Below are 19,933 nucleotides of genomic sequence, written 5' to 3'. Positions count from 1 at the left end.
CTCTGCAATAATCAAATAACATCATTTTCATTAACTAATCTTATTGTGATAACCAACCACAACAGTCTTTAGGCTTCACTTACACACTCGGCACTCAAGAACTACGTGTTATGGCTGTTTGGTTAGCCTATTTGGTTTGCAAAATCTTTCAACCTAAACAGGTTTCATTTCATTGTTTACCTTATGTTATTTGCTAAGTGCCAACCTGTGATGTAAATCCACTGCAGAGGTTTCATTTCATTCTATTTATTTTTTGAATCGATGCATATCTTGGATATTGATTTGAGAATTTGGTATAATGATTGAGCTTAAATAGAAATGAAAAGCTAAACACGAACTGCATGAAAGTTACAATTACAGAGGAGCATGAAATACGGTAGAGTTAAGCTACTCATCACACTAATTTTATGAACAGACATGATTTTGACATGACAAGGAAAATGCTGGACTGATCTAGAAGAAACAAACCAGAAAATAATGAGTAGAACAAGGGTGTTCTTAACTTCACCAAGTATTTTTATAAACTCAACTCTAAAATATATCGAATTGATTTTAAACAACAAATCCGAACCATTGAAACACATCTACTTTACGAGTGATGCGTCTGCATGTAATTTTTTTTTAAAATTTCAAATTAAATTTATATAGAGTCAAGTGGTAAAAAATGTTCAAAAAATGAATGTATTCAAATTAATTTATAAACCTTCTAATTTTAACCGCTTGACTTTATGCTAAATTAATTCGAAAGTTTAAATTTTGTGTACGTAGATTCATCACTCGTAAGATAGATGGATTTCAAAAGTTTGAATTCGCCATTTAAAGTCAAACTGATAGGTTTTAGATTTGAACTCACAAAAAAACTTTATAAACTTAAGAACACCCTAGTTATACTCGAAAATAATCCTATTAAATATTAGATTTGGATCATGCTTGAGCTAGAATTGTTTCTCTCCATTGTTCCCCTAGACCTAATTATTAATGGCTATATATACTGGGCTGTAATATTGGGACAAATTCTATTCATATATAGCTTGATTGTCTATCTTTGACATCATATTTTGTGAAAAATAAATTTCAAACTTACAAAATTTTAATTAATTATTTTATTGTAAGAAGATGAAGGTTAAACTTCCATACTTTTTTTTTTCAATCATAATTTAATAAACTTCCATACTTCTCATTTAGAAATTAGATTTGAGATAATGATGCAATAAAGAGGTTATGCGAGCAACAAAATTCAGGAGGAGAAATAAAATAAAAAAAATGAAATATAAGGGCTCAATTAAAGTAGATTATAATTTACTTTTATGTATGTAGTTTTTTGTAACAAAATTTAATCTAAAAATAAGGGCTCAATTAAACTGTGTCAGTTTCGTAAGTTTCGCAATATTTTCTTATTTAACCAAATTGTATAAACTTTTATATTTTTATGCTAATATTTCAACCTGAGATCTATATTTATCGGTTTTCTCCCTCATCTTAAATCATAACATTAGTTGTCATCAATATAAATTCTTAATAGTTATAAACTAAAAGTGAATTTACAAACCCTTGATAAATCATCCGATCATATGATGAAAATCTGTTATTATTTTTGTGCATGAACAGTGTTTCTGCTATCTCTGTTTTTTCAAATCCAGTCATTAAATTGTTTTGAGATGCATGCACAGAAAAGTTTTGAAAAAAGTTGCTTTGAGATTCGTTTCCGAAAAAAATTGAACGACAAATTTTCCTTTTTTTTCTCTCTCTATAATGAGGTGGGGGGCACGTGTCAGCATCTTAATTGAAGATTTTAGTTCTGAAGTCGAGCCATATCTAATTTGGTGTTTGTATATCATCATTGCTTTGAGATTCGTACCGAACAATTTAAACAGTCTGAATTCATTCTAGATCAACTCAAAATTTGAGATATCTGTAGAGATGCGAATACCAAATTATGAACTTAAAATTGAATATCTGTAGAGATGCGAATCTTCTTAATTGGTACCGAATTATGAACTTAAAATTGAAGCATTATACTTATTTTCAACAATTAACTTTATTATTTATCTTTGACATCATATTTTGTGGAAAATAAAATAAACTTCAAACTAATAATATTTTAATTGATCATTTTATTGTAACAAAAATGAAGATTGAACTTCAATACTTTTCATTTAAAATTAGATTTGAGATAATGATGCAAAAAAGGGTTGTGCGAGTAAGAAATTAGGAAGAGAACTAAATTAGAAACTTGAATAAAATATAAAGATTCAATTAAAAATATATGCTAATTTATTTTTATGTATATTGTAACAAAATTAAATCCTAATATTTTAATATTGTTGCAACGTAAAATTTAACGCTTGATGTTTTGAAGTATTTATGAAAAATCATTTTTTTTTTCATAAGCCATAAGAAATATTAGCCAAGCATTTTTTTTTCAAGAAAAAAAATATTAGCTAATTAGTACATTGGCTCAGAAGCAACAATTAAGGTCGACATCTTCTCTATCTAGAATATATATATATATATATATATAAAAAGCAAGATACAAACAATTGACAAATCATTACGAAATTCCATTTATTTTGAATTTTGCTCAGTGATTATTGAGGCTACAACCTACAATTAATATTTCAAATATATTCATCTTAAAAACTTACTGGCATTAAAAAAAAAATGAAAGTTAGACCTCAGCTGGAAAAAAAAAGTTATCTATTCAAAATATATAATTTTGAGATAGAGTCACTTGTTCTTTACAATATATAATAATAATTCCAACCAATTTTTCCAAGCTATTTTCATTTTTTTTTCTATTTCCAAATAAAAAAAAGGGAAGAAGAAAGAATGTTTTCATTTATCCAACGTACAGGAAAGGTTGAATTATATTAAATTTTTTTATGAAGGTTGAATTATATTATATTATAAATGTCCCTTTTGTCAATTCTAATATTGGTTATATATAGAAGAACTAAAATTTGAACAGTTTCTAGAACGTACATCTAAAACATTATATTAACAAAAAAATCTCATGGAAATGTTTACATTGTGATATCTAGAAAGTAATTTGTACCTCAAAATTCATCTTTCTTTTTTTGAAGGTTCAAAATGCATCTTTCAAAGACGAAGATGATCTTTTTTAGCGTCAATTAAACTAATTACGAGAAAAACTGTGAAAATTTGAAATGCAAATTTTATGAAAAATCGCCTCTAACATAGTACCTAATGTAATATATTGATAAAAAATCACAGAAGATGATCTTTTTTAGCGTCATTTTATAGATTTTTTTTAAAAAAAATCTTGTCGCTAGCAATATATTGATAAAAAAATTTAATTTATTCACAATATCAATTTATAGATTTGAGTGGGGGCGTGTCCTTCTAATTTGGTTCTTTCATAAAATGAAAAATTGTTTTTTTTTTGTTTAATTGAGATAATCAAAATGTTTACTTTTGGCGGGTCTACTTGCAAATTAATCAAGCACTATTGGTCAATTCAAAACCAGAGTCAACCTTTTATCCCAATACTCTCTTTTTTCTCCTAACAAAGCTACAAAAGAGAACTCCACACAGGAGAAACCACCATCGATCTTCTCCCCCTCTCCTTAGTCAAAGTTGTACGCCTCTATGGAGCGCCGGTCCATGTCGCACGCTGGCAACCGGACACAAACGGAGGCGTACAACCGCTGCTCGTCTCTCTCGTGTGCATGGCAGCCAAACCAAAACGAACCGGCCATCGCAAAAGGGAAGGAGCCACAGTTGAAGAGGGGGAATTCTCTGAAGGTGTTTACCGACCCCGATTTCCAAAGAAAGAGGCGGGTGGCGAGCTACAAGGCTGTCGGTTATCATGGCAAGGTCAAGGGGTCTGTCAAGGACAGCTTTAAGTGGATCAAGGAGAAGTACTTCCAGGTTTCGCATGGCTGGTGGTGACAAATCAAATGAAGGTATATATACTCAAATATTTCGTTTCTCTTCAGAGAGATTCAGGTTCAACTCTTCGGAGAGATTTAGAGTTAATTAGAAAATTAGTAGGATATATTGACTATAACCCTTTAAAACAATAAATTACCTGGGGCCTTTAATTTTATTATTACAAAATAAATTGTTTGTACACATCAGCTACTGTTTTTCCTTGTCATTTTAGTTTTTAATTTTGTAACTATTAATTAGTTGAATTCGTTTCCTCTGCATTAACTCAAAAGAGAATCTTTTTAGTTAATGAATCTTGACCATCCGATTTATTTTAAGATTCGTACAGACTAAATCTGCACTAATATTAAAGGCCCCCTAATTAGGATAACTATTTTCTTTATTGATTCTAATTGAAAAAGCTACCGTTGATACAGGGACATGTATGGTGAATTCTTCAGTGAGGTGGTTGGAGCTTGATTACAATCCCTTGATGATCTCTTGTATCTGTATAGACTGATTTAAGTTATTTTTCACTTAATTTTTTTTTTTGCTTAATAAGAAAAGGTTAAATGTGTATTAGTGGTTAACCAATATCTGTATATATATGTAATAACAAAGAGAATTATATTGGTAAAAGAGGATTTGGTTTGAAATATTTGCCTTTTTGGGTTGTTTATGTTTACCATTTTCTCTTAAGGTGAAAATAATGGCCTTCTTCCTCTCTTCCTCCGCGTTTCTTTTACATGAATTTATTTAAGCCCAGCAAATATAAATAAATGTTCTGCTAATTACAATTCATTGGTCTAAATTTTGCTTTCTAAAAACTTGAAATGGCGAATTATAGATTTAGTGACTTTTGCTGTTTTGCGTAAACATCCATTTTCAATGAGCTGTTTTTCCAATTTATTTCTAACATGGAATTTTGATGAGACAGATTGAGACACTTGTCAACATCTTTAACAAGGGAATTTGTTATTTTCTAGAAATAATCTGTGAGCTGCTTTTTTCAATTACAAAATGATGGAGAAGTTTCTTCTTGTTGGAAAGGATAATAATATGAAAAAAAAAGGAGAGGCTAGTATATGCTTTCCCTGACCCTGACAATGGGAAAGTATCATCTGCGGAGTTTTTCCGTGCGGAGCTGTGCAGAGCTTTTAATCTGGTCCGTTCGTTTCAAATTGGACGGATCAGATCAGATCTTGTCTGAATTTTAAAAAAACTCAAAATTTGATGAATCCTTAATCCAGTCTGTCCGATTCAAAACAAACAGACGAAATTAAAAGCTCCGCACAACTCCGCACGAAAAAACTCCGCAAAGGATAGCGTTCCCCCTGACAATTGGGAAGTTTGAAATTCATAATATAATGATACTTGTGCGTTAACGTTGGGACTTGGGAGAGCCTTTTACTTTTAATTTGTGACAAATAAATATCATTTTTAAAATTTTGTCAATCATTCTAAAAATTTGTAATCTGTGACAATTACTAGCCAATTTAGATCTACATACTCGATTTTGGCCAGATTATCTTTAAATGTTTATGGTGCTATTATATAAAATATTTTATGACTTTTTCTTTAGAGGTCAGCTATATATTTTAGAAGTTGTGTAATATTCATATTAAATTTTTTTTTTATTTATAATTTTTCTTTTTGTATGAAATATCTATTTCATAAGCAACTAATATTGGTATGACTATTGTTTTATGTATACATGGAAAAGAAAATTAACATTACGAAACAAATAATTCTGATTACTCAATAGAACTGATAATGAAAATTGATAATGAATTAATAGTAATTTTTTATTCAAAAATTTAATTGTGCTAAATGAGACTAAGAGTTGTGCTAATTGGGGAGCTATTTGTCACAAAACTAAAGATGAGGGGTTCCCATGATATACCCCCATATATAAATATGCTTATATTAATCTTTCAAGTCGTTTTCAGTGGATCATTTTGGGGACTTTTTCTCAAGAAGTTGTATGGTAATCAGCTAGCTTGTTGACAAAATTTCTAGAACGTTTTTCTTTTATATTTTTAAGGAGGTCATAAGAAATTAAAATTCAAAATCATTTTAAATTGCCGTGGGTTGAGACTGATCCTCACATCTCGACACTTGTGCCTTAACAACCTTTTGGAGTTTATATTGGGGTCCTATTTCAAAATTAACATTTTAAATTCATAATTATATTTTAGAAAGTACTTCTCTAATGCTTTATGGAAATCATCTTTCTGAGCCCCATTTATAGTTAACACATAAACTCTCCATTCCACCTCTAACCTTTTGCAATAATTTCTTTCAATTCACAAATATTTCAAAGGAATATTGGGCTTATTTACGGGCTTTGAACGAAAAAAGAAAAAAAAATATAGAACCTTTGGGCTACAATATGGGGATGAGAATCATCTCCTATAATTACATACTGGTCCATAAAAGCCCAACAACTTTAATGCACCCCTCAATCCTCTAGCTTCCAGCTCGCATGGACCCGTAGTATATCCATCCCGTGGACCACCGGTATCTTTCCTCTTGTCGTATTGAGAAATTAACACGAACTAAAGAGCGGAACGACTTCCCTGCAAAATTTACCCGTTTATCTGAAATATTAAAATAAGAAGAGAAAAGGGAAAATCTAATTTACCAGTGATTTGATTTACTCGTGCAGCCGAATTGCTCTTCTTCGCTCTTGTGCAGTAAAGCAGATATAATTAGTTCCAACTGATTGTACTGTAAACAAATATATATATATATATGAAACTTAACCCTTCGCCAATTTTTTCCTCTTACATTCTCGCGCCTAGACCGATCAGTATTGGATTTTGATCTCACGATGGAGTCGATCGAAACCGATCCGCCTCCACCTCAGCTTCGACAAGCTCAGATCCCTCTCCCATCCACCACCTCAGGTTTATGCGATAGCCTCTTTCATTGTGTTTGCTTGAATGAATTTTGTTTCTCGTACTTGTACATTTGTCCTTTTATTATGTAATTGAGACCACTGAATTGTTTTATTTAAGCGACGACCAGTTATTCAGTTGAAATCATTTTAAAATGAAGGAAAATACAGTGCCAATAGAGCTTTTACTACAGAGATACTTGTAATCTTCTTCTTGTTTTTTTTTTTTTTTTTGTGCTAGAATTTAATTGCTAAAGCATGACGGGGAGAATTAGGACCTGAATTGAGTTAGCTTGACCAAATTTGAATAGCTCGATAAATTGTTTTAAATAGTAAGCTTAATCCTGATTCTGCTTTATGCAAATAAAATTCTGTAAGGATAAGAATCATCATACATTCGCTTACAACTTATATAGGCTCTTTGATTCTATCAGGTGTCTCCTCCTCTGAGAACAAGGCCAATTTCACATTAGTACCTATTCATATCGTTACAGAACCATCTCAGCTTCCTATTGAGTTTCTAGAACCTTCACCTGAGAAGCAGCTTGTAGTAGGATTTGACTGTGAAGGTGTTGATCTATGCCGTAATGGCAGACTTTGCATAATGCAGGTGAATAACAATCCTGGAAGGGGCATTATTGGAATTGAAGAAAATAACAGATTAGTTTCATGCACATGAATGTCTTTCACCACCACTACTGCTCCTGTTATTATTATTATTATTATTACCTTTTCTTACTTGCAGCTTGCATTTACGGATGCCATATACTTGGTTGATGTGATTGAAGGAGGCATAACAGTCATGGAAGCATGCAAACCAGCACTGGAATCAAACTACGTCATGAAAGTCATTCATGATTGCAAAAGAGACAGTGAGGCAAGTTATACACTGAACTTCTACCATTTAGTCAGTTAAAGAGTTAAATCTATGCTTACAGGACTTCAATATAAGTTCTTAACAGTACATATCTTATGCATTATGCAGGCTTTATATTTTCAGTTTGGCATCAAGCTAAACAACGTTATGGATACTCAGGTACACTCGATAGACTAGGATCTAGATTTAACTTGTTGCCAATTATATTGACTACATTTTTTTTTCTCTCTTTTTCTATGATAAGACAGATTGCATATAGCATAATAGAGGAACAAGAAGGGAAAAAACGGGTGACTGATGACTATATATCTTTCGTTGGCCTTCTTGCTGATCCTCGCTATTGTGGTTAGTTATCAGCTGAGTGTTTATTTAATTTAATATTTAATATTTTTCCTTGTTACAATTATTTAGTTCAGCAAGATAATTTTCTGCTAAAATAGAAGTTCTGTATTGTAGGAATGTCATACCCAGAGAAGGAAGAAGTTCGTGTCCTTCTAAGACAGGTTTGCTTTTCCTTTAGTTATTATTTTAACCGGTTTGATTGATTGTTAACAGTAATCAGAAAGTTAGCTCTTTTTCCAGACATGTGGCTGATTTTTAACATTTTAGTTTTTATTTATTTTTATTTGTAAGTTATTTATCTGACTACTGAGATGATTTCATAAAGTAAACAAGTATAACCTTCTATTTTTCTGAAAATGGTAAATTAGGACCCTTCATTCTGGGCCAAGAGGCCATTGTCTGATATGATGATACAATCTGCCACTGATGATGTCAGATTTCTTCTGTACATCTATTCAAAAATGATGGATAAACTAACCAACCTATCTCTCTGGCGTGTATTACTTCGTGGTGTGCTCTATTGCCGTTGTTTCTGTCTAAGTAACAACAATTTTGCAGATTGGCCCCCTCTGCCCCCAATTCCAGGTTCTGAACACATTTGTATCACCATTAAATACTAACTTGTTAAGATGTTAATTAACTACACTTCCCATAAATTATTTATAACTAAAAAACGCTTGCACAGATGGCCTTGCTGGTGAAGATAGTGTACCTCAGGAGGAGATACTGTCAGTTTTATATGTGCCACCTGGCAAAATGGGACGTGTCATCGGCAGAAGAGGTGCATCTATTATGTCTGTCAAGCAGTCTTGCAAGTAAGCTTCTCAGGCAGAGAATCCATTTAAGATATATTTCAGATGTGCTTCATCTAGATAATACTTACGAAATGTGACTCTTTTCTCCTGTTTACTTGTAGTGCGGAAATCCACATGGGTGGTGCTAAGGGACCCCCTGACAGGGTATATTTTTCTGTTTTTGCCCCTTCAATCTCTAACCTTTTTGCTCATAGTACATTACACAAATAACACCCCCCCCACACACACACACAACTTTCTATTTTGTTAAAAGATGCAGCACTTGTGTCACCTTTTTTAAGCCAGGAAACAAGATAACTCTCAACTTTAATGTACAACCTATTTCTCAACCAGGAATTAAACGGTTAATGAAGGCAGAACGTACCTAGTTCTTGTTTTTGTTCTTGAACATTCCAGAGCTGGTAGGATATATGTGTTTTAGTTTGATGCTGATAGTTCATGGTTGCGGGCCAAAATGGTACAAATCACAGTGTATTGTGACCAATTTTGAATTCCAAGGAACCCCTAAGGAAATTAGTCAGGCATTCAATGGGAAGCTATTTGGGTCTACTTTTCAGTGTATTTTGGCAAAGTGTGTTGTCTCAGCCCAAGTAAAATATAACCCAAAGTAGGGAGCTTAGATGGTTCAAGTTGTGCTGGGTTGTATTGGGGTATTCTTCTAATTGGTGAAATTAATATTTGATTTGTTGACAGGTTTTCATAATTGGCCCTGTTAGGGAGGTTAGAATGGCTGAAGCTCTTCTTCGAGGCCAAATGATGGATATATAAGCATAATACTTCAACTAATACAAAGCACTGGGGTACTGCCGGGCTAGCTTACCTTCCAGCTCTGAGTTTGCTTTGTTTGTAGTATAATCCAAATATAATAAATGCTCAATCTCATGTAAGGCGACTATTATGTGTGCATGGTAGAATAGTGTAACGCAACTAAACAATAAGTAATATTTTTCTGCTTGAGATTTTTTTGGAAGCTTGGCCGAGTTGGCTCAGGCTTGAGAGTTGAGCCGACTTTAACCAACTTCCTTACTAGGAGCTTGTGCCATATGTCGCTTAAATCAGGTTGACTCAACATAGTCAAACAATTTTAAAGCAAGCCATGACCAACTTTGACCGGCTTTGATTGCGTTTGACCCATTTCATCAGTCGGAAGTCCGAACTCGGACCTTGTAAGGATCAGGGCTGAATTAAATTGCACTATCGTTCTATCTAAACCATAACCCAAAGCCTTTTTGTTATAGTTTGTAACAATCAATTTCTTTAGTTGTACTTACAAATAACAAAAAAAATTCCGATGAAAATTCTGAATTCTCAATCCAACCAGTCGTCCCTTTTTGGGTCTACAGCCAAATCCGGGAGTGATGGCGTAGTCTGATGAGTATCGGACCAAATTCGGTCCAATCTCTGGTTGTAGCTATTTGATTTGCATCAAGGTTCGTATGCACTTCATCCACATTACAGCCAAGAATCCGGGAGTCCGATGAGTATCGGACCAAATTCGGTCTGATCTCTGGTCGTAGCTATTTGATTTGTATCAAGGTTCGTATGTACTTGATCCACATAAATTTTAAAACTGTCTGTGCTAATCTTGATGTGGATCGACTGTCTGTTTGGATAATCTGACTCTGGTTCAACCCGGTTGCAGAATAATGGTGAAGCAGGTTCAGCCAAGCTGATTTTGAAGTCTCTATTTTTTTTTTTAGAATAAGTCTCAATTGCTTCGACACCAAATTAAAGATGACCTTGAAGTCAGAGAACTGCAACCGTGTGCTAACGCCAGTCAAACAGGTACAAACAAGATAAAATCGGCACTTATGACTGATGAGCATGCGTACATACACAACTTGCCTGATTTAGTTACACATTAATTCCTTCTCAATGGTTTCTTTTGGATTCTTGCTTCTTTTCCCTTATTGAACATGACGTCATTTGCCAACGACTTGTTTTCAAGCAATATAATACACAGATTTCTTGTTACGTTATTATTATAAATTGGACGAATAAAATATAAAATATCCGTAGCACTTTGCCCAATGAAATGTGTGCTGATTGATAATATTCAATTCGAAATGCGCTGATGCACACATGAGCAAGACTACGGTGCCATGGGTTTCACAGGGGTTATGGTGCTACGGTTTAATATTTGAGTTTTCAAAATCTTAACGGTTGATCTGAACCGTTCATCTTGTTTTTTTTTATATTAATATGTGTTTAGATACTAAATTTTACATTTTTTGAAATTTTTTTATTATTTTTTAGATAGATAAAAAATCACTTGATCTAAAAAATTATGCACCATTCAGATATTTGATTTTCTACCTATCTAATAAAATAGTAAAAAATTTCCAAAAAATGTAAAATTTGGTCTTCAAACACATATTAATATGGAGAACAAAATGAACGGTTCGGATCGACCATTCGAATTTTGAAAACTCGAATATTGAGCCGTAACACCGTAGCCCTCTATGCAACCCATAGCATCATAGCCTTACTCCATCTATAAACTTCCATTAAAAAAGAATATTAGCAGCTCTATATTCTGAAATTAGCTTATATGATTTGCTAAATGTTTTTAATTAATTAATTTATTTTCTTTTCTGAAAATAATACATTGTTAGCTTATCAGGTTAAAGAAATCTAGTTTCTTCTCATCACTGCATTTTGTTTAACCTAGCTAGATAATTAATATAATATCAGTGCTCAATATGAAATTTGTCCGGTTTGGTCTGAAACAAAAAAAATTGTCAGATTGGTGGACCATGAGACAGCGTGAAAAGCTAGCTAAATCATATTCCAAACTTATTATTTTATTTCAAAACCTGATCATGATTATTCAAAAAATAATGCACAAGTAGGCCGCAGAAATGACTAGTAGTACCATTATTAGCTTCTCTCTTTTCTTTATAAAGAGCACACTTTCAAATGAGAGCAGCCTTACGGATAGAGAGCACAAATTCCTTGTTTATCCTAACACAAATGCCTTACGGATAGAGAGCACAAATCTCTTGCCTTCTCAATCCTTCGTAGTTTCGCAACACAATCAGTTCTAAAATATTTATTGTTGGTTTCTATCCAAACCTCCTTATTTTCCTCCTATCACTAGCCATTGGATTTTCTTGAAAGGTATATACTGGTTCAAATTTTTTCGTTTTGTTTCTCAGTTCTTGCTGCTGCTTCTTTTTTGTCAGTACTTTTTTTATTTATTATTTTCTATTTACGTATGAATCTGCAACCATCAAATTAATTGATCAGTTTGCCATACTTCACTTTCTGTATTTCTTGTTCTTCGCTTGTAGGTTATCGAAGAAATGGATGGCTTCAACTGGGATAATGCAAATGCTGTTATTAGTGATCTTATTCCCTTACCACCTTGTCTCCAGAGCAATCTTTCGGGGGTGCTTGTCAAAAGTGCTTGCTACCCAAATATTGATGAAGAATTTGGGTTTGAAGAATCTCTGTCTCATGCAATTCTGGATCCCCATGAACTCGAATCGAGTAGCAGAGACTTGAAAATTGATGAAGTTACTTCCGACTCGACAAATAAAACAGATGCAGACAGTATTGATTCCAAGCATCTGGCGAAACACCAAGAGTCAAATCTAGTAATGAGAAATAATGGAAATATCATTTCTCCTCAATCCCTATTATCTCAATCATACCAACCTAACATGATTAATCCAAGCCTGAAGCAAAAACATGAATTCCTTCATTGCAGCGGAAACCCTAACATTCACAAAAGACGCATGAACAGTCCTCAATGCCCCAAACAAACCTTTGTCGCTCCTAATTCTTCTCATAGACCAAAGAGATTTGAGATTGTTTTTGAGAACATGTCTCGACCAAAAAAACCAAAACTTCAGCACAGTTCGATTGAGCCGGCCAGTATCAGCTTCGGCCATAAAAGCAGCTGTGGCTGGGAACTGGATGAAGAGGCAATGGCAGAGGTTAAAGAGATGGTTTACATGCAAGCGGCAATGCGTCCAATTAATTTAGAGTTGGAAGAGCCAGCTGAGAAACTAAAAAGGAAGAATGTAAGAGTATCGAGTGACCCGCAAACGGTCGCTGCGAGGCATAGGAGAGAGAAGATAAGTGAGAGACTTAGGGTTTTACAAAGACTAGTACCCGGCGGGAGCAAGTTAGACACCGCTTCGATGCTTGATGAGGCCGCAAACTATGTCAAGTTCCTACAGTCTCTTGTTAGGGGTCTAGATTTGTTTAATGCCATATCCAATCCAATTGATCACCACGCTTCCCTTTCCTCAGACAAAACCCTAAAAGAGACCCAAATTCATTATTACTGAATGATTAACTTGTAATTTAGAGTGCTTCGTTTGATGACTTTTTCTTGGATCCCTTTTAGCCATTTAGAGTTTAGACATGCTTTCCTAAGCAAAAAGTTGGAAAGAACCGTGTAAGGTTAGTCTTTTAGATGCATTTGTAAAGTGCCATTTCTATCTGTGTATGTAAAAACATCTCTCCTCTCTTATTTTGAGTTGGTTTCTATGTAACGTCTCTCTAATGTAGCAAGCATATTTTTAGTTAACAAGTCCATTGAATTTCATAGTGGAATGACTTTGCAACACAGACTGTTACACCAAATGCATGTGCCATGTGAAGTATAGATTCCCTTTTATATATGTTCATGAAAGCAAACCTGGTCTGCTATTACAAGTACCTTCTCTTCCATCATTTTAGCTTTTAAACCATTGTAAAGGTACTTTTTACCTCTCTCAATGAACCAACTTTGCAATGCAATTAAAGCCACTGCCCGAGAAAGCTTCAATAGCATTTACTTTTCACTTATATATTTGCTTTTGAGGGTTTTTATAAGGAATCAAGCACCTAAAATTAAGAGCCTAACACACTCTGGGAGTCTGGGTGCTCTTTTTTTCTTTTTGAAATTTATGGCTTATAAGAAAAATGCTAGTCGAACCACATCAAGATTCGTGGGAGCTTGAACGGCTCTGATCGGACATTGGATCGACCCTCATTCCTCTATATATACGTTACAACTCAGTATCCCCAGCTTTCTCTATATTTTAAATCACACTGCAATTGAAGATGACCGGACAAGATTGATATTATATAACCTTCTTAAATTCTAGCTAGATCAAACCGATTCGATCTGTTTGTTTTAAATCATATGATCTGAATTAAACTGGTGAAACTATCTTTTTTTGAAAAAAATAGCAGATACTTGCTTCTTGGTTAATCATATAATCTGAATTAAGCCATATGACCCGTATGTGTCCTTGGTTATTTTACAAGAGAAGGGTTAAAATGTTTTATTGGTTTTGTTCCCTATCATGCTCCAACATCATTATCTTTATTTTAAAAGTCTAAATAATTGATCCGAACTGTTCAACATGATCTTCATACTAAAACGTGCTTGGATAACAAATTTTAGAATTTTTAAAATTTTTTTACTAATTGTTTAAAGAGGTACAAAATCACTATTTTTGAATAGTCCCGAATCTTTTAAAAACAATGATTTTTTTGCTATCTTAAAACATAGCAAAAAAGTTTCAAAAAATGTAAAATTTTGTATCCAAACACATTTTTAATATGAATATTATATTGAGCTATTCGGATTGATTGTTTAAAATTTGAAAATAAAGATAACTATGTTGGAGCATAATGAGACAAAATATTTTAACATTACTATAAAAATAAAATGAGTGCATGCGCAAATTTAAACTCAGAAATCTCTAGCCCGCCAACATTGAACATTACACCCATGCAAATGTGTATGAAATCTCTATATTTATTGCAACATAAATTTTATTACATCATAAAACCTTATTGAAATATAAATTACGATAAGAAAATATCCATCACGCACAAATACGGCCAGAAGGAAAGCAATATATATACATGATTCAAATTCTGACCTTTGATTGTAACTAATATATATAAGCGTCAATTTATTAACATTCGAGTAATTTATAATTTCCAGCAAAAAAACTATATATGTTTTAATAACTCATAATAATTCAACGATTATATAGAACATTTTGTTTGATATAGAATAAAAGAGAGAAATTATATATTGATTGAGACCAAGTACCAATGCATAAAGAGAGACATTCCCTTGGGGTTGAGGCACGTGTGACGAAGCTCAGTCATCACCTTGGTTATTGCCAAAGCGTGCCCCTTGATAACACAACCCACTCTATTGGTACGCACATGCTCGGTACCAGAATATCAGTATTCTCTGTTTCAAAACGAACACTTGCACCAAAGTAAAAAAAAATGCGACCAACTTTTTTGTATGACAAGAATTTAACGGACATTAACTCATTGACTCAAAAGGAAAGAGATGGAAGCTGAGAAAGATAAGATAAGGAAAGAAAAGTGTAGAAAAGCATAAAGTGAATAAATTATGATTTATGAGAGAGAATTGTCGGTTTATGTAGATGGTATATTTACCTATTTAAGCAAAAACATGTTTGGCTACACACCCAACTATGAGATTTGCAGAAAAAGTTAACATTTCTCTGGGGAAAAAATGAAAGAAAATTTTCTTTTTCTTTTTATCTAGGGATTAAGTTTGGCAGGTCTCTTTGAAGGAAAGCTTTTTCAAGAAGAAATCAAAGCTCAATATCTTTGGTAATAGATCCAATAGAAATGGCTTATTACTTTTTCTTTCTTTTAAGAAAGCAATAAAATATTATATATTCAGGCAGAAAAAAAAAATTAAATTTTAGATATCAGTTGTGAACTTGTGATTATCATAATTAAAATAGAGCATGTCAAAATTTGGTTAATTTTAGAGTTATTTTGAATTTTATCAAACAAGTTAAAAGTTTTTGACGGATTTATATAATCTTTATAAATGATCAATTAAATTTTCAAATCAACTCAAATTTGATATACGATTAAATATATTTATGATGATGATGAACACATTACAAATTCAGACATTTTAGTCTGAATAATATGTTTTAGAGTAGAACTAGGGTGTTCTTAAGCTCACCAAAGTGTTTGGTGAGCTTAACTCCAAAACCCATCAAATCGGTTTCAAATGACGAATCTGAACCTTTGGAACCCGCCTACCTTACTAGTAATGAGCCTACATGTGTAAATTTTAAATATTCGAATTAAATTAGTATAAAATCAAGCGGTCAAAAAACGTTCAAAAAATGAATGCACTAAAATTAATTTATTAACCTTCTAATTTTGACCAATTGACTTTATACTAAATTAATTCGAATGTTTAAAAAATTCACATGTAGATGCATCACACGTAAGATAGGCGGGTTCCAACGGTTCGGATTCGTCATTTAAAACCGATTTAATGAGTTTTGGAATTAAGCCCAACAAACATTTTGGTGAACTTAAGAACACCCTAGTTCTACTCTATGTTTTAAAATATTAACTGAATGTATGTTAAAAATATTCTGAACTTAATTTGAAAATTTTATCCATTATTATGCCAAACAACAAAAAGAGAACAGAAATGTAAGGATACCAATTCCATAAGGTTGCCATGAAATTCTAATGGCGATTAATTGTTTGATTTTGTTATGAAAAGTTGGGCCGGATCTATAACGTTGAAAAGCTCTTTCCTTGCAAGGAGAGAAATATTTCACTACTTTTTATGCCAAAAGGGGACTCATATCTTTAACCAAAAATATAAAAATTACAAGTTATAAATATAAAAATGGTTGAATTTTTAGATTTCTTAGTCATGTCATGATATATGTTCTCATGTTCTCAACCGTCTGATTACATTATTTTCCTCGTTTGTTCTGATTGAACAGCTACTACTTTTACATGTTTCTCGTATCATTTAAGAGGAAAACACTTTGATGTGTCTAAGGTGTAACAAAATAATTACAATAATACAACTGATTGTTTTGTGTTCCTTAGTAGGAATTCTTTGCTTGACTTAAGGTATTAAATTTAGTGTTTAATAAAAAAAGATATTTATTTATGTTCAAAATTTATAACAATAAGATTTTTTGAGGTTTTATAATAATAAGATTTTTTGAGGTTTTATAATAATAAGATTTTTATACAAATTGTCTTTTTTTATCAAATAGAAAATACTCCGAATAAAAGTATAACACTAAAATAAAATAAACAATAAACAATAATAATTATAGTACTTTTTACTAATATAATAATAATAATAACCAAATAAATAACAAATCATAATATCAACAATAAAAATAGAACTGTGAACTTGGTGCAGTGGCACGAATTTTCGCCTCTCTTTCAAGATTACACATGTTTAATTCTCAAAAATAACATCTAAAAAGATATTGGCGCACTTTAATAAAAAAAATAATAATAATAATAAAGTAAAAAATAAGAGTGATGCTTCTATGGACATAAAGACCTATTTGTAAAATGAACATATTTTTATTTTCAAAGTTCAAACAGTCGATCCGAACCGTTCATCTTGTTCTCCATATTAATATGTGCTTGGAGACCAAATTTTACATTTTTCTGAATTTTTTTACTATTTATTAAGATGGGTACAAAAAATATCAAATTCAGACCATTGAATTTTGTACCATCTTAATAAATAGTAAAAAAATTCAGAAAAATGTAAAATTTGGTCTCCAAGCACATATTAATATGGAGAACAAGATGAACGGTTCAGATCGACTGTTTGAACTTTGAAAATAAAAACATGTTCATTTTACAAATAGGTCCTTTTGTCCATAGAAGCCTTTGCCAAAAAATCGGCCCAAATCAATATAAGTAGACCCTTACACATTACAGGCTCACAATTGATCGTCCATCTTAGGCCATGCAAATCCACGATGTACAATCCTCAAGCAATGCAACTTTTCTAATGATTAGAGAGGCCGGCTACTGTGGTATTAGGGGTGAAAACGGAGCGGATACGGAGCGAATAATGCTGATATTATATCCACATTCGTTTTTTAATGAGCGGATACGAATATGGATACGGATAGTAAATGGATATCAAAATTCAAAACTAAATCTGTCTTAAACAGATACGGATACGGAACGGATAGTCCATGGATACGAATTCGAATACGGATATAAAACGAATAATAATCGGATAATTAAGATATATAAACTTTTAAATACAAATACAAATTAACAAAAATTTAAAGATTTAAAAATCATTAAAATATATGTTGAATGGGTGTCAATTTGACAGTTACATAGCATTTTATGCTAAAATATATAGAAATTTACTAATAAACACAATTTTTAAAAATGAATGGAAGTCAACTGAACTCCACTTACACTATATACCTCTGCCTCTGATTGATAGGTAAGAACCATAAAGCAGAAGCAGAACGAGGACATCAATTAAATAGCAAAATTTGGCAGCTAATTATAATCAATTCTCGAAATTAGCACATAAGATTTTGAATATGCATCCAGATGACAGAAGAATTAAATTACACCATTTTGAGAAGAGTTGCAGTATCTTAAAAGTTAAAATATGTTATTTGCAAATGCAGAGACATGCATGGATCTGTTGAGATTGAATCATATCAAGTAACAAGGAATGTAAACCCAAGGACCCGTTGCTATTTTCTCATCCAGGTTAACCAGCTCCGTTTTTTTTCCTGTGCTCAAATCGAATGACATTAAATTATTGCATCCTACAGGCATAAAAAGGATGTCTTTCTCTGGATGAAATGCAAAATGCCCACACATTATCATGCGATTGTAGATATATAAAGCAACCAAGAACATATATAACAGATTTATTTCTCTCTAAAAAGTAAAAACGGATGGTAGATAGATTTTGCAAGAATAGTGAATCTTTTGAAAAACATATTCCTTAATTACTTTTTATTAATAAAATGAGTGATTTATTTTTATCTTTTAACACATTTTTTTTTTCTATCTCCATAAACAGAAATAGCAGAATTTATATCATCCGACCTAAAAAATCCCAAAATTTTACTTTTAGAAAAGGTACTAAATATATTCTAAACAAACACAATGATGTACTTTTTTTTTATCCCATAGAAAGAACCGTATTATTTATACGGTTCCATGAGGGACCCATAAAATATGCCTTTTTACGACCCAAAAAATTTACTCTGAAATCCAAAAACGTTTTTGAATTGAAATTTCATTCGGCAATTTATGTAACTTCAATTCAATAAATTAAAATTGACTTATTCAATTCAAAAGTTCAATTTTTTATTTTCTAACAATTCAATGTTTCACATCTCCATATAACTGAAAAAATATGTCTACTAAGTTATATCTAAAAAGACAATCAAAATTCAATATAATTAATAATAATCAATTCATATTAACATTAAAGAAGGAAGATCAGAGGAGATTTTATGTGGTTAGTGTTGCGGCTTCTCAAATGCCTGAAAGAATCGCACATAGCATTTATATGATTACTTCTATGACATTAAAAAAATATATATCTTTCCACGTACCAAAACCACATAAACTTGAGCTTGCCAGACCTTTTACCGTAATTATGTAGTGCGCCCTGCGCAGTATCATAATTTATGAAATCTTTCCTAACACAGAGACACAGGCAATATAATAAGGTCCACATTGAAAAAAGAGAAGAGAAAGACGAACCTTTCTTCTCCTTTTGACGGAGCATAGAACTGCAAGCTTCAGCCTCGTTCCTCTTTCTGATTCGTTCTGACCGTCGAATCAAGGTGATAGCCATATTTCTACAGGGAAAGGAGAGAAGTAGGTAAAATTTGCAGCGTAGAGAGATATACTAGGGAATGAGACACCAATTATATTGCGGATATTGAAGCTCTATATATAGACAAACATGCACATTTAGTTAGAGTTTTGTGTCGATCGGCATAGTATGATTGCTTCTGAGCTGTTCGATCATAATCGGATACTGTTCATGGCCGATCAAAAGTTAACTTCCAAATCGGATCGCAGATAATGGAATTGAGTGCAGAACTAAAAAAAATTGTCTCCATACCCAATGTATTCATATTTAGAATTTCTTAATTTTGGTAAAAACTTTATTAAAGTTGTATCAAATTTGTACAGATAAATTATTTAATTGGGGCACTATTTGTTTCTTGTTTTATTTATTTATTTGGGACACTGCTATTATGAGAGTTGAATGATCAACGTCAAGGGTAGATCTAGGATTTTTATCAGAGAGGCAAAAAA

The 19,933-nt window shown here is 32.3% G+C and overlaps 2 protein-coding genes and 1 long non-coding RNA gene across 5 annotated transcripts; all 3 read left to right on the top strand.

The window, feature by feature from the left end:
• The first annotated feature begins 3,558 nt into the window (after nt 1–3,558).
• On the top strand, nt 3,559–4,547 carry LOC144563158 (uncharacterized). The gene is made up of 2 exons (XR_013514272.1): nt 3,559–3,926; nt 4,329–4,547. It is a non-coding gene; the product is annotated as an uncharacterized LOC144563158 (long non-coding RNA).
• Nucleotides 4,548–6,451: 1,904 nt separating this feature from the next.
• On the top strand, nt 6,452–9,781 carry LOC144562926 (3'-5' exonuclease domain-containing protein / K homology domain-containing protein / KH domain-containing protein). 3 transcript variants are annotated; one of them, XM_078312296.1, is made up of 11 exons: nt 6,452–6,587; nt 6,705–6,800; nt 7,225–7,400; nt 7,536–7,667; nt 7,776–7,826; nt 7,916–8,012; nt 8,124–8,170; nt 8,378–8,594; nt 8,695–8,824; nt 8,926–8,968; nt 9,518–9,781. In XM_078312296.1, the coding sequence occupies exons 2-11, from the start codon at nt 6,725–6,727 to the stop codon at nt 9,590–9,592; spliced, it is 1,044 nt and encodes a 347-aa protein (XP_078168422.1). In that variant the 5' UTR covers nt 6,452–6,587; nt 6,705–6,724; the 3' UTR covers nt 9,593–9,781. The 3 variants fall into 3 exon arrangements, with proteins under 3 accessions (XP_078168422.1, XP_078168423.1, XP_078168420.1); XM_078312297.1 differs by having other exon boundaries at nt 6,464–6,587; nt 6,705–7,122; XM_078312294.1 differs by lacking the exon at nt 6,452–6,587 and having other exon boundaries at nt 6,609–6,800.
• A 752-nt stretch (nt 9,782–10,533) lies between these two features.
• Nucleotides 10,534–13,122, top strand: LOC144562935 (uncharacterized). The gene is made up of 2 exons (XM_078312304.1): nt 10,534–10,609; nt 12,118–13,122. The coding sequence occupies exons 1-2, from the start codon at nt 10,559–10,561 to the stop codon at nt 13,120–13,122; spliced, it is 1,056 nt and encodes a 351-aa protein (XP_078168430.1). The 5' UTR covers nt 10,534–10,558.
• Nucleotides 13,123–19,933: the final 6,811 nt, after the last annotated feature.

This window comes from Carex rostrata, chromosome 12, assembly GCF_964058835.1.
Source record: "Carex rostrata chromosome 12, lpCarRost1.2, whole genome shotgun sequence".
Classification (NCBI taxonomy): Eukaryota; Viridiplantae; Streptophyta; class Magnoliopsida; order Poales; family Cyperaceae; genus Carex; species Carex rostrata.
This window is presented reverse-complemented; position numbering and strand designations above follow the sequence as displayed.

Bases quoted from the DNA above. Each gene is read 5' to 3' on its own strand.
- LOC144562935 (XM_078312304.1), top strand. From the start codon at position 10,559: ATGACCTTGAAGTCAGAGAACTGCAACCGTGTGCTAACGCCAGTCAAA. The intron at 10,610-12,117 runs GTACAAACAAGA...CTTCGCTTGTAG, and splicing joins TGCTAACGCCAGTCAAACAG to GTTATCGAAGAAATGGATGG.
- LOC144562926 (XM_078312296.1), top strand. From the start codon at position 6,725: ATGGAGTCGATCGAAACCGATCCGCCTCCACCTCAGCTTCGACAAGCT. The intron at 7,401-7,535 runs GTGAATAACAAT...TCTTACTTGCAG, and splicing joins GCAGACTTTGCATAATGCAG to CTTGCATTTACGGATGCCAT. The intron at 8,171-8,377 runs GTTTGCTTTTCC...ATGGTAAATTAG, and splicing joins TTCGTGTCCTTCTAAGACAG to GACCCTTCATTCTGGGCCAA.